The sequence below is a fragment of the Poecilia latipinna genome, unplaced genomic scaffold, assembly GCF_001443285.1.
Source record: "Poecilia latipinna isolate Pla-1442-1.1 unplaced genomic scaffold, P_latipinna-1.0 Scaffold2100, whole genome shotgun sequence".
Taxonomy (NCBI): domain Eukaryota; kingdom Metazoa; phylum Chordata; class Actinopteri; order Cyprinodontiformes; family Poeciliidae; genus Poecilia; species Poecilia latipinna.
In genome coordinates, this window is record NW_015114716.1 from 46,736 (window position 1) to 58,350 (window position 11,615).

General features: G+C 38.4%; 3 protein-coding genes across 6 annotated transcripts in view; all 3 read right to left on the minus strand.

Annotated features, from left to right (window-relative positions):
* copg2 (COPI coat complex subunit gamma 2) overlaps positions 1-1,040 on the minus strand; it is a 27,314-nt gene extending 26,274 nt beyond the window's left edge. The window contains exons 1-3 of the mRNA XM_015017082.1: positions 893-1,040; positions 421-473; positions 256-336 (exon numbers count right to left, since the gene is read on the minus strand). Coding sequence (XP_014872568.1) covers positions 256-336; positions 421-473; positions 893-929 — 171 coding nt within the window. The 5' untranslated portion in view covers positions 930-1,040. The remainder of the gene's footprint in view (positions 1-255; positions 337-420; positions 474-892) is intronic.
* Positions 1,041-2,198: 1,158 nt separating this feature from the next.
* On the minus strand, positions 2,199-3,897 carry ucn3l (urocortin 3, like). Of its 2 annotated transcripts, none has more exons than XM_015017081.1 (2): positions 3,694-3,897; positions 2,199-3,488 (listed from the first exon to the last, which is right to left on the minus strand). In XM_015017081.1, exon 2 carries the CDS (start codon positions 3,446-3,448, stop codon positions 2,978-2,980), a length of 471 nt encoding a protein of 156 aa, XP_014872567.1. In that variant the 5' UTR covers positions 3,449-3,488; positions 3,694-3,897; the 3' UTR covers positions 2,199-2,977. The 2 variants fall into 2 exon arrangements, with proteins under 2 accessions (XP_014872567.1, XP_014872566.1); XM_015017080.1 differs by having other exon boundaries at positions 2,199-3,458; positions 3,694-3,896.
* Positions 3,898-4,507: 610 nt separating this feature from the next.
* The window catches only part of col7a1l (collagen type VII alpha 1-like), a 64,459-nt gene continuing 57,351 nt past the window's right edge, over positions 4,508-11,615 (minus strand). For all 3 annotated transcript variants that reach the window (XM_015017078.1, XM_015017079.1, XM_015017077.1), the window contains 3 exons: positions 11,141-11,380; positions 9,451-9,522; positions 4,508-8,385 (listed from right to left, as the gene is read on the minus strand). In XM_015017078.1, coding sequence (XP_014872564.1) covers positions 8,156-8,385; positions 9,451-9,522; positions 11,141-11,380 — 542 coding nt within the window. In that variant the 3' untranslated portion in view covers positions 4,508-8,155. The remainder of the gene's footprint in view (positions 8,386-9,450; positions 9,523-11,140; positions 11,381-11,615) is intronic.

Below are 11,615 nucleotides of genomic sequence, written 5' to 3' on the forward strand. Positions count from 1 at the left end.
CCTCTTGTTGGGTTAATGTGATTCATTAAACAATTATCTGTACAATTTTCCATTTTTTTTATTCTGTCATAATTTAGACTGAAATAGTCCTGATGTCCACTACAGTGGACATGCTGTAAAATTTTAATAAAAACATATAAGAAAAAAAATGCTAAGGTGTTCATTTCGGCCTAAACAGATAGGAAATCACAAAAAAACAGAAATTGGAAGACACTTTTTTTCTTCGGTTCTCAGGAGGATATTTGTCATTTTTACCTGATTGAGAAGGTAGATGATCTTGGTGAGGATATGGAGACATCTTCTTGGATTGATGGGGGTCTCATTGAAGATCCGTGCCTGTTGATGAAAACACACCACCATGGATTGGAACCACTATCTCCTGGTTAAGGATAAAAGTCCAGAGCTTATGCTCGAAATTACCTCTTGCAAAACTGCACTCTTCTCCAAGTGCTGGAAAGGGTTTGACCCACTTCCTAAGAGACAAAATAAATTAATTATAAGAAGGATAGGGTATTACTTGTTACTCGAATACCAGTAGAAAAAAAAGGCATATTGTGAGAATTAAATACATATAGCTAGCTATAGCAGCTAAGTGACAGGATAAGATTATTCAGACAACGCTAGCGTGCACAGCTAATGCAATGACATAACCGTAAACATGCTAAAACATTATTCGGAATTAAGTGTCACCACAAACAGTGAAATGTAAACTCGATAAAGCTGCAATACTGGTCTGTTTTTGCGCTTTAGGTCAGAATATGTCTACTTAAACCATTATAGAGGGTCGGGTTGGTTAACTTTAGCTAGCAAGCTAACAGACGAGCACTTAGCATTTCTGTAACGTGTTTCAATCGTAAAACTTATGCCTTCCTATTCCTATTTAAATACTTACCAGACTCTTCGTCCTTCTTATCAAATTTTTTAATCATTTTAACTGGAGATGACGGACGAAGGCAGCAAATGCTCTCAGCCTTGGAAATACCAGGAGCTACTTCCACGTAGCCAAAAGCAGACTGGCTTCCTGTTGGGGGGCGTCCACGTCGACGGAAATGACGTCATAGCAACCCAACATTTAAAACAGCAGAGGACGCTGTTTTTTTTAACTACTATAAAAAGCTTCGAATGCGGTGTAATTGAAGTTGTAATTTTAACTATATTTTTGTTTTGTAGTTGTTTAACCAAAATAAATCAATAAAGTCAAGGGAGTTCCAAATCTTGCTTTTGGGTCAACGTTTGCTCTTCATGTGACATGCGTGTTATCTGTAAAAATCACAGAAGCTACTAATAGGATTCAAGCCATTCAGGCACTGATATAATGTTAATCATAGAGATAATAAAAATATTGAGTATACCTCAGGTTTTTTATTTATCCAGATCTAGAGTGCAGTTGCTCAAAATGACCACAGGATGTCAGCATTTCTCAGCATCGTGATTTGAGAGGGTGTACAATTTAAAACCTAAACAGAAACGCAGTTTTATATTTTATCCAAGCAGTTGGAAATATTAACCGATAGCAAATTTTATAATTCAATTAAAATGTTATAACATTAAATGTAGGTAATTTTTTAAAGACCATTGTTATTTTTTAATATAAAGAATTGAGAACTGGAGCTTTTTCCGAATGTACCTTTTACCGCCACCTAGTGGCCAACATTTAAAACGTCATTATTTATACAAACTCCTTCAAACAAATTAAGGAAAATCTGTATTATCATTTATTTTATTATTTTAAGACAGAGTAATGCAGATTTACTGATACCAAAACAGCGAAGCTATAGTTTTATAGAAAGTAAAGTCCTATTTTCCGATAATTTATGATGTAAAGCACGTTGAACTGCCTTGTTGCCGAAATGTGCTATACAAATCAACTTGACTGACTGAACCCATCCATCGTCCATAGCTTATTCTTGCAAGGTCACGGGGAATAGGGCAAAATGTGGGGTAAAGCCTGGACAGGTCGCTAGTCCATCACAAGGCAGCAGAGAAACACAAAGGACAAGTGATCACATGTCAGCATAGTTTTAGAGTAATCGATGAACCTAATAGTCATGTTTTGGGACAGTGGGAAAATATATTATGTATCTCATCGTTTAATATTGTATGGAAAGAGGCAGTTGTGTGTAGTTACATCTGCTTTATTTCAGGAAAAATAATCCTTTATTGGAAAGTAGAAAAATAAGAGACATCTGATGACAACATACATTCACATGCATTTGCATTTTACTGTATTCATGATCTCTGCAGATGATTTGTACAGTATTTTATTGTTAGCGAGTTGTTTGTGCCACTGTTTCGTGGGAAATTTGAGTAAAGGAAAATATTACACATAAAAAACAAAACAAAAAAAAAACAGCAACTGCATTTATGCTCGCCCTAACCAAATCTAAATATGGGCAAAATCCTACATATCTCAATATTTTTTCTAACTTACTTTGCAGTGTACAAAGCTAAAAAGAAACAAAAAACAATCGATAGATTATCGTTTTCTGGAAATAAGACCCCGTATATCCAAGCTAATCACGTGACTTTACTCATATGGCAACATATAAAATAGTGCTTCTCAACTGCAAAACTAAGAATTTTTCATGTTTATCCTATAAGATTAAAATAAAAGAAATATTTAAAATCAAAAGTAATTTAGGCCAATTAAGCGTCATCATAAGGAAAATAAAAAAATACTTCAGTCTATATCAAATGTTCACTTTGATGTATTTTAAAACTAAATTTAGTCATCTTTAGCGCCGTTCCATCCAGTTAGGTCAAATATCAGGTTTCTCGCTGTGCTTTGATTTGTACAACAAAGACGATGTTAATTCACGAACATTGAAATCACCGCGGTTATGACATGGTTTCACCTGTTAGCGTGGATATTTTTAATGTTCCCCTAGAGAAACAAGTTGTTTATTCGAGGAAACAAAAAGTTATTGATTACATTTAGTCATTGCTCTCTGCCGAGTCAAAGTTTCTCCGTGTTTTCTCATTTCCTCCGCCCAATCTGCGCCAGGAGTCGCGCGTTCTCCGCCGCTTTTGCGCGCAGGTTCTTGGCTTTGGCCACGTCAAAGAGGACATTCATGATGTTGGTTGGGACATCCAGGGACAGGGTCAGTCTGCTCCTCCGGTCCCCTTTGATGTTGTTGCGGAGCATCTGCCCTCTGAGCTTCGTCCGGCTCATGAAGCGGTAGTTTGCGGGACTTGAAGTCCTTTTTTCCCGACTGGACTCTGCAGAGGACGAGGAGGTGGATGAGGAGAGATAGTCCGCGGACTGCAGGAGGGAAGCCCAGGCATCCACTGGGGAGTAGCCCGGCTCGCTCTCCTCACTTTGAACCCCCAGAGCCATGTGGTCGTTGCACAGAAGGTCGGAGCCGCTCTGGTAGAGGCGCAGGCACAGGCTGGAGGTCGGTGCGCACAGGACGGAGAGCAGCAGCAGAGTCTTCAGGGACGACAGCATGCTGTGTCCTCTGGGACGAAAAGAAGAAGAAAAAAGAAGCCTAGAGGATGGAAATTAGTTAAAGCTAATATTTCTCTACTTCAAAATAGTATATAAGACACTTTATAAAGAGAAACAACCCAATGTTTTCATTTTGGTGCGAACAGTATTTGAAATACAGTGTTTTGTTTTAAGTTAACCCCAATCTGATGAAGAGAAATGGGTCCCCAACACAAATGCATGCTAAAAAACAAACATGTATTTACCTCTCTTGTCCTATGATAGAGAATACTCTTTTGGTTTGGAACCAGCCTGGAAAGAGAAGCCAACAACCAGAAATCTTCCAGCCAATTTCTGAATTTCAAAACCCCGACAAACTATCAGTGTTTGGAGATCAACAGTGCGCACAGTCTGTCTGCCCGGCAGAGTGTCTTCCTTGTCCATTCCATTTAGTAGAATACTTCAAACTGCAGCCCTACGCCAGCAACAACGTCATTCCTTTGACATTTTGGTTTTTCTCCGAGCCGTCCCATTGGTCGTCATGCAGTGATGTAGTGGTTGAGGGGAAAAACATAAATAAATAAAAAAAGTTGCAATCTCTTTTTATGGACAGCCGTCATCACGACTTAGAAAACCCGACTTTGAAACGAGAAAGCTTTAAACCCGTCAGCACCACGGAGAGCTCCCTTTGAGCCAAAATGTCTTACGTTACAGCAACAGATTTCGATGGATTTTACTATAAACTTATGTAAGAGGAACTAGTGAGTACTTTTTAAATATATGAAGAAGTATACGATTTTCAAACTGTGGTATGCTTTCTATTCATCTCCTTTTAGTTTCTAGGATTGCTGGGCAAACAGAGGTGGTTTATTGTCCAAGAAGAGAACAACTCTGAACTGGTTTAAGGCAGAGTTACAATGGAATGGCGTAGAGCAGAGGATACTTAGGAGCTACAATTACAGTTTTGTTGATGCAACTGCAGGAAAAAGTGTTTGTCCAAAGAACTGCACAAGTGGGACAGAAAGCAAATACATGTCAAACTTTTCACACACACATATACACACACATATATATATATACATTTATATATAGACACACACACACAGTACAGACCAAACATTTGGACACACCTACTCATTCAATGAGTTTCCTTTATTTTCATGACTATTGACATTGTAGATTCACACTGAAGGCATCAAAACTATGAATTAATACATGTGAAAATATGTACCAAACAAAAAAGTGTAAAACAACTGAAAATACGCCGTATATTCTAGTTTCTTCAAAGTAGCAACCTTTTGCTGTGATTACTGCTTTGCACACACACTGCATTCTCTTGATAAGTTTCAAGAGGTAGTCACCTGAAATGGTTTTCACTTCACAGGTGTGCCCTGTCAGGTTAATAAGTGGGATTTCTTGCCTTATAAATGGGGTTGGGACCATCAGTTGTGTTGTGCAGAAGTCAGGTGGACACACAGCTGATAGTCCTACTGAATAGAGCGTTAGAATTTGTATTATGGCAAGACAAAAGCAGCTAAGTAAAGAAAAACGAGTGGCCATCATTACTTTAAGAAATGAAGGTCAGTCAGTCCGAAAAATTGGGAAAACTTTGAAAGTGTCCCCAAGTGCAGTCGCAAAAACCATCAAGCGCTACAAAGAAACTGGCTCACATGAGGAGCGCCCCAGGAAAGGAAGACCAAGAGTCACCTCTGCTGCGGAGGATAAATTCATTCAAGTCACCAGCCTCTGAAATTGCAGGTTAACAGCAGCTCAGATTAGAGACCAAGTCAATGCCACACAGAGTTCTAGCAGAAGACACATCTCTGCAACAACTGTTAAGAGGAGACTGTGTGAATCAGGCCTTCATGGTAGAATAGCTACTAGGAAACCACTGCTAAGGACAGGCAACAAGCAGAAGAGACTTATTTGGGCTAAAGAACATAAGGAATGGACATTAGACCAGTGGAAATCTGCTTTGGTCTGATGAGTCCAAATTTGAGATCTTTGGTTCCAACCACCGTGTCTTTGTGCGACACAGAAAAGGAGAACAGATGGACTCTACATGCCTGGTTCCCACCGTGAAGCATGAAGGACGAGGTGTGATGGTGTGGGGGTGCTTTGCTGGTGACACTGTTGGGGATTTATTCAAAATTGAAGGCATACTGAACCAGCATGGCTACCACAGCATCTTGCAGCGGCATGCTATTCCACCTGGTTTGCGTTTAGTTGGACCATCATTTATTTTTCAACAGGGCAACGACCCCAAACACACCTCCAGGCTGTGTAAGGGCTATTTGACCAAAGAGAGTGATGGGGTGCTGCGCCAGATGACCTGGCCTCCACAGTCACCGGACCTGAACCTAATCGAGATGGTTTGGGGTGAGCTGGACAGCAGAGTGAAGGCAAAAGGGCCAACAAGTGCTAAGAATCTCTGGGAACTCCTTCAAGACTGTTGGAAGACCATTTCAGGTGACTGAAGCTCATCAAGAGAATGCAAAGAGTGTGCGAAGCAGTAATCATAGCAAAAGGTGGCGACTTTGAAGAACCTAGAATATAAGACATATTTTCAGTTGTTTCACACATTTTTGTTAAGTATATAATTTCACATGTGTTAATTTATATATTTTTTTTTTCTTAAAAGACATTTAAAACAATTATGCTCTGCTATGTAAAGTTCCAACAGAAAACATTAAAGCTATTCATTATAAACAGGTGTTCAAAGTTAATTCAGGTATGACAACTCTTTATATCGCTCAAGTTGAGAAGAAAGACCATTTTCTTAACCAATTTGATTATAAATCCTTATGGCAAGGACTAAGGTCTTATTTTTTTTTTTGTTTGTTTTTATTTTACCAAGAGTTAATTTATGAATTAAAACTCTAGGGATTCCCACATAAAAGCTCAGGCTACAAACAAATGCAAAAAGGCATTAAGATGTGTTTATCGCATCGCAGAAACAGCAATGTAATAAAATGTTTTTTTTGTAAACAGATGGAGGTGTGGCACTGTGAATGCAAGGCATAAAAAGTCATAATGTGGGTAATGTAATTGCAAGAACTGAACAAAATGAGGAGTTAGTCTCAAAAAAGTAAGTCAAAACAAAAATAACTGTTGGGGAGAAAAAGAAAGAAAAAATAATTTTTTTCATTGTCAAATTGTAGTTTGAAGAGAATTATACACTAAACTACAAGATGGCAAAACAAACATAACAGAACCAATGATAGCAAAGACTGAATAAAAGCCATTCTTTTTATTAACTTAATTTATTTTCAATCATAAGAACTGAAGCATTCACAGCTCGATTACACACTGTGACTGAAGACTTAAGTGTCCTCCCACTTCCCCTTCCCTGCAGTTGATCTCTAAAATTGACTTGCATGGCCCTCTTCAGTATTACATCTTCTGCATTACAGTTATAAAAGATACTTTGCAAGTTCTTGTACAAGATCTATTATTTTTAACCATTTTTATGACAAAAGTGTTATTTGGGATGATTCATGCAAATCCGTCAGTTATATGAGAAATGTCTGATTGTTCTACCGTTGAATCGTTTCCCCGTTTATCTCGGTGCAATTAAATTACAGTGAGATAGTAAAAATATGAAACAAATCTGTCAGGAGGTTCATAATTGTTCACCAGCCTCACCCAACCCCAAAGAAAAGCTCCACCCACCTCAACATTTGGTCAACTCCCAGAACACCAGACATCCCTGCTTTACAGATCTAAAGCTACATTTCTTTCCTCTTCAGAGTTATGTTTGACCTTGCATTTGTCAGTCATTTAACATCCCAATGACGAGTCAACATTTGTGTATGCAATGTGGCAAAATGTGAAAAAGTTTAAGTGTACCTCTGCCAGGCACTGCATGTTGGATATTTGCAAAGCATTTTGGAGAGTGGGAGTAGATCACGGGGGCAGAATCGTGACCAACACGAAGGAAGCCCGAGGGTGATTGCTCATGTAAGCATTTTCTGATAGCTTGGTCATGTTTTCTACTTTTAAAATCAATCTAAGACCCATCCAATCAGACATCTTGCAGAAACAGTGTCAGAAGAGTTAAAATAATGTCTCAACTTTCCAATCTCCGCCTTCCCACCGTGGTTTAATGTGCCTTTTTAAAAAGGAGGGAAAAAGTCCCAGTTAATGTGCGCCAGCCCTATATGAGCGCCCACACATTGGAATCCCCTGCCACAGCCGAGACTGTATGATGTAGATTGGTTGGGCCCCTGTTGGCCTCTCATCTGGCTCCCAGCCCGGCCCACTACACCCCCCTACCAAACAGACATATGTGGTGATGACAGAGACAGCAGGAAATCAGCCACCGGCTTCGTATTTTTGCAGACTGCGTCATGTAGGGCTCGAGAAAGGTGACCGCGATCTGCAGTAATGAGGTGAAAGCGGAATCAGGTGTAGTAAAAATCACACACATAAAAACAGTTTTATTTTTTTATCAGTAGCATTAATTAGATTCACATAAAAAAAAAAAAAATACTCAATCGACGTCAGTTTCACCAATAAAACAAATACAGGAAAAAGTACAGGCTCTAGCATACTGTTGTTCACATTTCACTTCTGTCCACTGGTAAAAGTCCAGAAATCAAACTGCTTTCACAAAAAGAAAAAAAAAATCTATAAATAAAAGAAATACAGAAAACAAAAACAGTGTATCTTCAGTAACACCACACTTATGGACAGGAACCGCGCCAAAGCTGAATTTTCGTCACTGCATCAGCTGTCTGAAGGTAGGTCCTCCGTCAGAGCTGACCGAGTTTCTGTAACTCCGCTCTTTGTTCCACATAGACTCTCACAGTCTTGTTTAGATGTGAATCGGTTTTGGTTGCCACCACAGCCGCCGTATACAAAAGGCCTGCATTCCCCCGATTGGCCGTGGAAATACCAGACCAGAGCGTATTCCGAACAAGCTCCTTCTGACATTGGTAGCAAACAGTGATCTGTCACTGAAAGCACAAGTGAAGTAAAGAATAATCATTTTGAGGAGAAAAATGTGGGACTTGCCATATAGGTACATTTAAACATTTAACCGATTTACATACTCCATTTGGATTTATTTTTATATTTAAACACTCGCAGACACACAGAAAGAAAGTGTAGCGGGGGAGGAAGGAGAAAATGAAGACACAAGGAAGAAAGGAAACAAAGTTGGGGCAGAGAGTGAAGTCTGGATATGGAAACATTTTTCTAAATTTTTCTTCAGCAGCTAAGAGAATAAGACTATAAGCTCTGAAGACCAGCTCTATCATGAACAAGTAGTGGAAGAATTCAGAATAAAACCACATTGGATGACCCTCATGCAATATGTTCATTAGTGAGAGATCTTTTATTGACAGGCTACTGGATTTTAAACAGACAAAGGGACATCAACCCCACCAACAACCTTTAGACAAGTCTTTGCACAGGTTTACATGTAAACATACAAGAGCACATTTTTTAGGGTTTCACAAATTTCAGTAGTTGGGGAATGCAAGTTCTTAGAGAGTCAAGATGTGAAAAATATTTTCCAATAGTGCCAAATTAGAAACCAACTTCAGCATCATGTACAGTAATTGTTGTTTCACATACAATCCCAGGTAAAAATTTCAAATTGTGTCATTATATAAAAAAAAAGATAAGCAAATTGGAAGAAGTCAATTAAAAACCTCATTGCACACCTACTGCTTTTATAATGAACATAAGAATGAGACCATAAAGCAAATGATTGTTGTAGCTATGTAGGTTATTAAAATGTGTTAATTTTTATTCTGTTGAATGAATTTTCACATCGCACCCCATGACATGTTCTCTATTTGTCGCTGTATTTACTTAAAGCAAAGAGCCAACAAGTAGAAAATTATTTTTTAGGTTCAGATACTTAATAGCACACATACATTAAAGCATAAACTGTTTCAGCTCTTTTTTATGTATGAAAAAAGGTTAAAGTAAAAAAAAAAAAAAAAGAAAGACTGAGCAAATAATCAAAGGAATTGGCTGAAACAGGAAGAAAATTGGAAGTCTATGCCACTCACCATCATCCTTAGATCCAGACACTCGTCTTGTCTTCCTCTCTCTCGACTTCACAGCCCATCCCTCGTGAGAATCTAAAGACAGAAATGCGTCTAATCAGAAGCTGAACATTGCGCTGAACTCAGCCATCAAAGACGAACACATAGCCACTCTCTCTGGACCAGCACCTAATGAGCGCCGGCGGCATTTTGGACTCATTTGAATGCCGTATGAGGGTGTCGTGGAGCGTCCTTTCATTCATTTTTCAACATTGTTATGCAAACTTTAAACTTAAAGTTCTGGGGGAATCCACAGCTAATATTTAGGTTTTTGAAGAAACCTTCAAAAATGACAAACATTTAATTTTTTTTTTTTTTTTTTTTTTTTTTTAAACGGTGGGAGATGGAGTTTGTAGTACTGAAAAGAACAAAACAAATTTACTAACTGTATTCGGGAAATGTAAATTAAGACTTCAAAATTAATTGTTTGGTGGTCCCAATAAAATTCAACTAGATTACTGAGCAAAAAGTACATTAACATCAATGTAGTAGTGAATAACTCTAGGTTGGGAGGAAAATTGTGCATTGTTGTTGTTTTTCTTTTTTTTTTTAAATTGCAAATAAAAATCTGCAAAACTTGATGCACATTTGTGTTTTGGTCACTCAGAGTGAATGCTTTGCAGAACAACCTGTTGCTGTGGAAAAGGTAAACATCTTTTGAGGTCCGTTTCTCCTTTACTCTTCTACAGACCAACATTTTTTCCCCCCCAATCGCTCATGAAGCAGTCTAACATGAAACTGCTTTGATCTACACAATGTCTTTGTAGTACTGGCTCGTATGTTCTGGATTTAGCCTCTAGCACCCTTTAAAAAAAAAAATAAATTGAAGTGAGAGAACAACAAAAAATTACCGGTCAAAAAAAAAAACTGCACCGATTTAATTTTGCACTGGATTATTTTAAACCCTTCAATTGCGGCAGTCGGGTAGGCGAGTCTTGGATCAGATTTTTGCCCGAGGGTGGATTTTTCAAAGTGCAAACATCAAAATTTATGCAAGAGAAACCCAACTGAGGTGATTTGATTGCCGTACCATTAGACATGTTACCTTATCAGTGGTAAAGCAAGAACAAAGTGCAGATCCTGGTTAAAAACAATAGTTATGTAATTTCATGTATAATTTCATAATTACCATGGAATGGAAATATTGGTCACATGAATAACATGTTAAATATACATTCATGTGAATTCATAGTCATGTTAGTGCATATTGATTTTTTTTTTTTTTTTTTTACCTGAAGCTAGAATTACAAATAAAGCAGGAACTGATTTCTGCCTGTGGATGTTTTCTCATTAATTGGCTTCATGGAGTGTGACTTCATAATAAAAAGTGTAATTTATATTTCTGAAACACATGTCACGCACATGATGCATTTTCCATTTTTAAGTCGAACTACGCTCAAGTACTTCACGTTATCAGAACCAGTCAGAGCGCACTAATGATACCATTTGCTTGAAAATCTCCTCCACCGTTAAAAAAAAAAGGAACCACAGACAGGACATTTTAAACATCCACCACACAGCTGTTCCACATAAGTTTGAGTTGTGTGCTCATTTAGTCCCACTTTTGGTCACACTGTAGCTGAGCAATCTGTGAGCTTGGCCAGAGGGTTCAAATCTGCTGACATTTGTGTTGCAGTTTTTTTTTTTTTCTTACCAGTGTGATTTCGTGAGCTCCTGGCTTCTTCCAGATTCAGTGGAAGAGTACTTGGGATTTCTTCCATGCTGCTGCTGGATTCTTGTTTTTGAAAGTCGTGTCTCGTCCTTTCTTTGCGACGTTCGGCTACAGTGGAGATGGTTATTGCTAAATCTTTGGGCTTATTGGTAGTTTCGCCACCAGTTACCACGAACGACGCGTCCGGGTCCACAGACTTTACCATAAACTTGTACTCCAGCCCTGAAAAAAACAAAACAAAAAAGTGACACAATCAAGCAACAGAACATTTTTAATCCTGAACATCTCTTGGGTAGAAAAACTGTGGTGTGAAAACATAAAAGTTGACAAGAAAATGTCGCGGTTGTCTTGTGGGTGAACAGATTTTTTTTTTTTTGGGGGGGGGGGGGGGGTCCCTCTTAATTAGAAGTGGAGTTTTGGTAATGGCTTTTATGTTTATAGGCTCATGTTGTGTGTT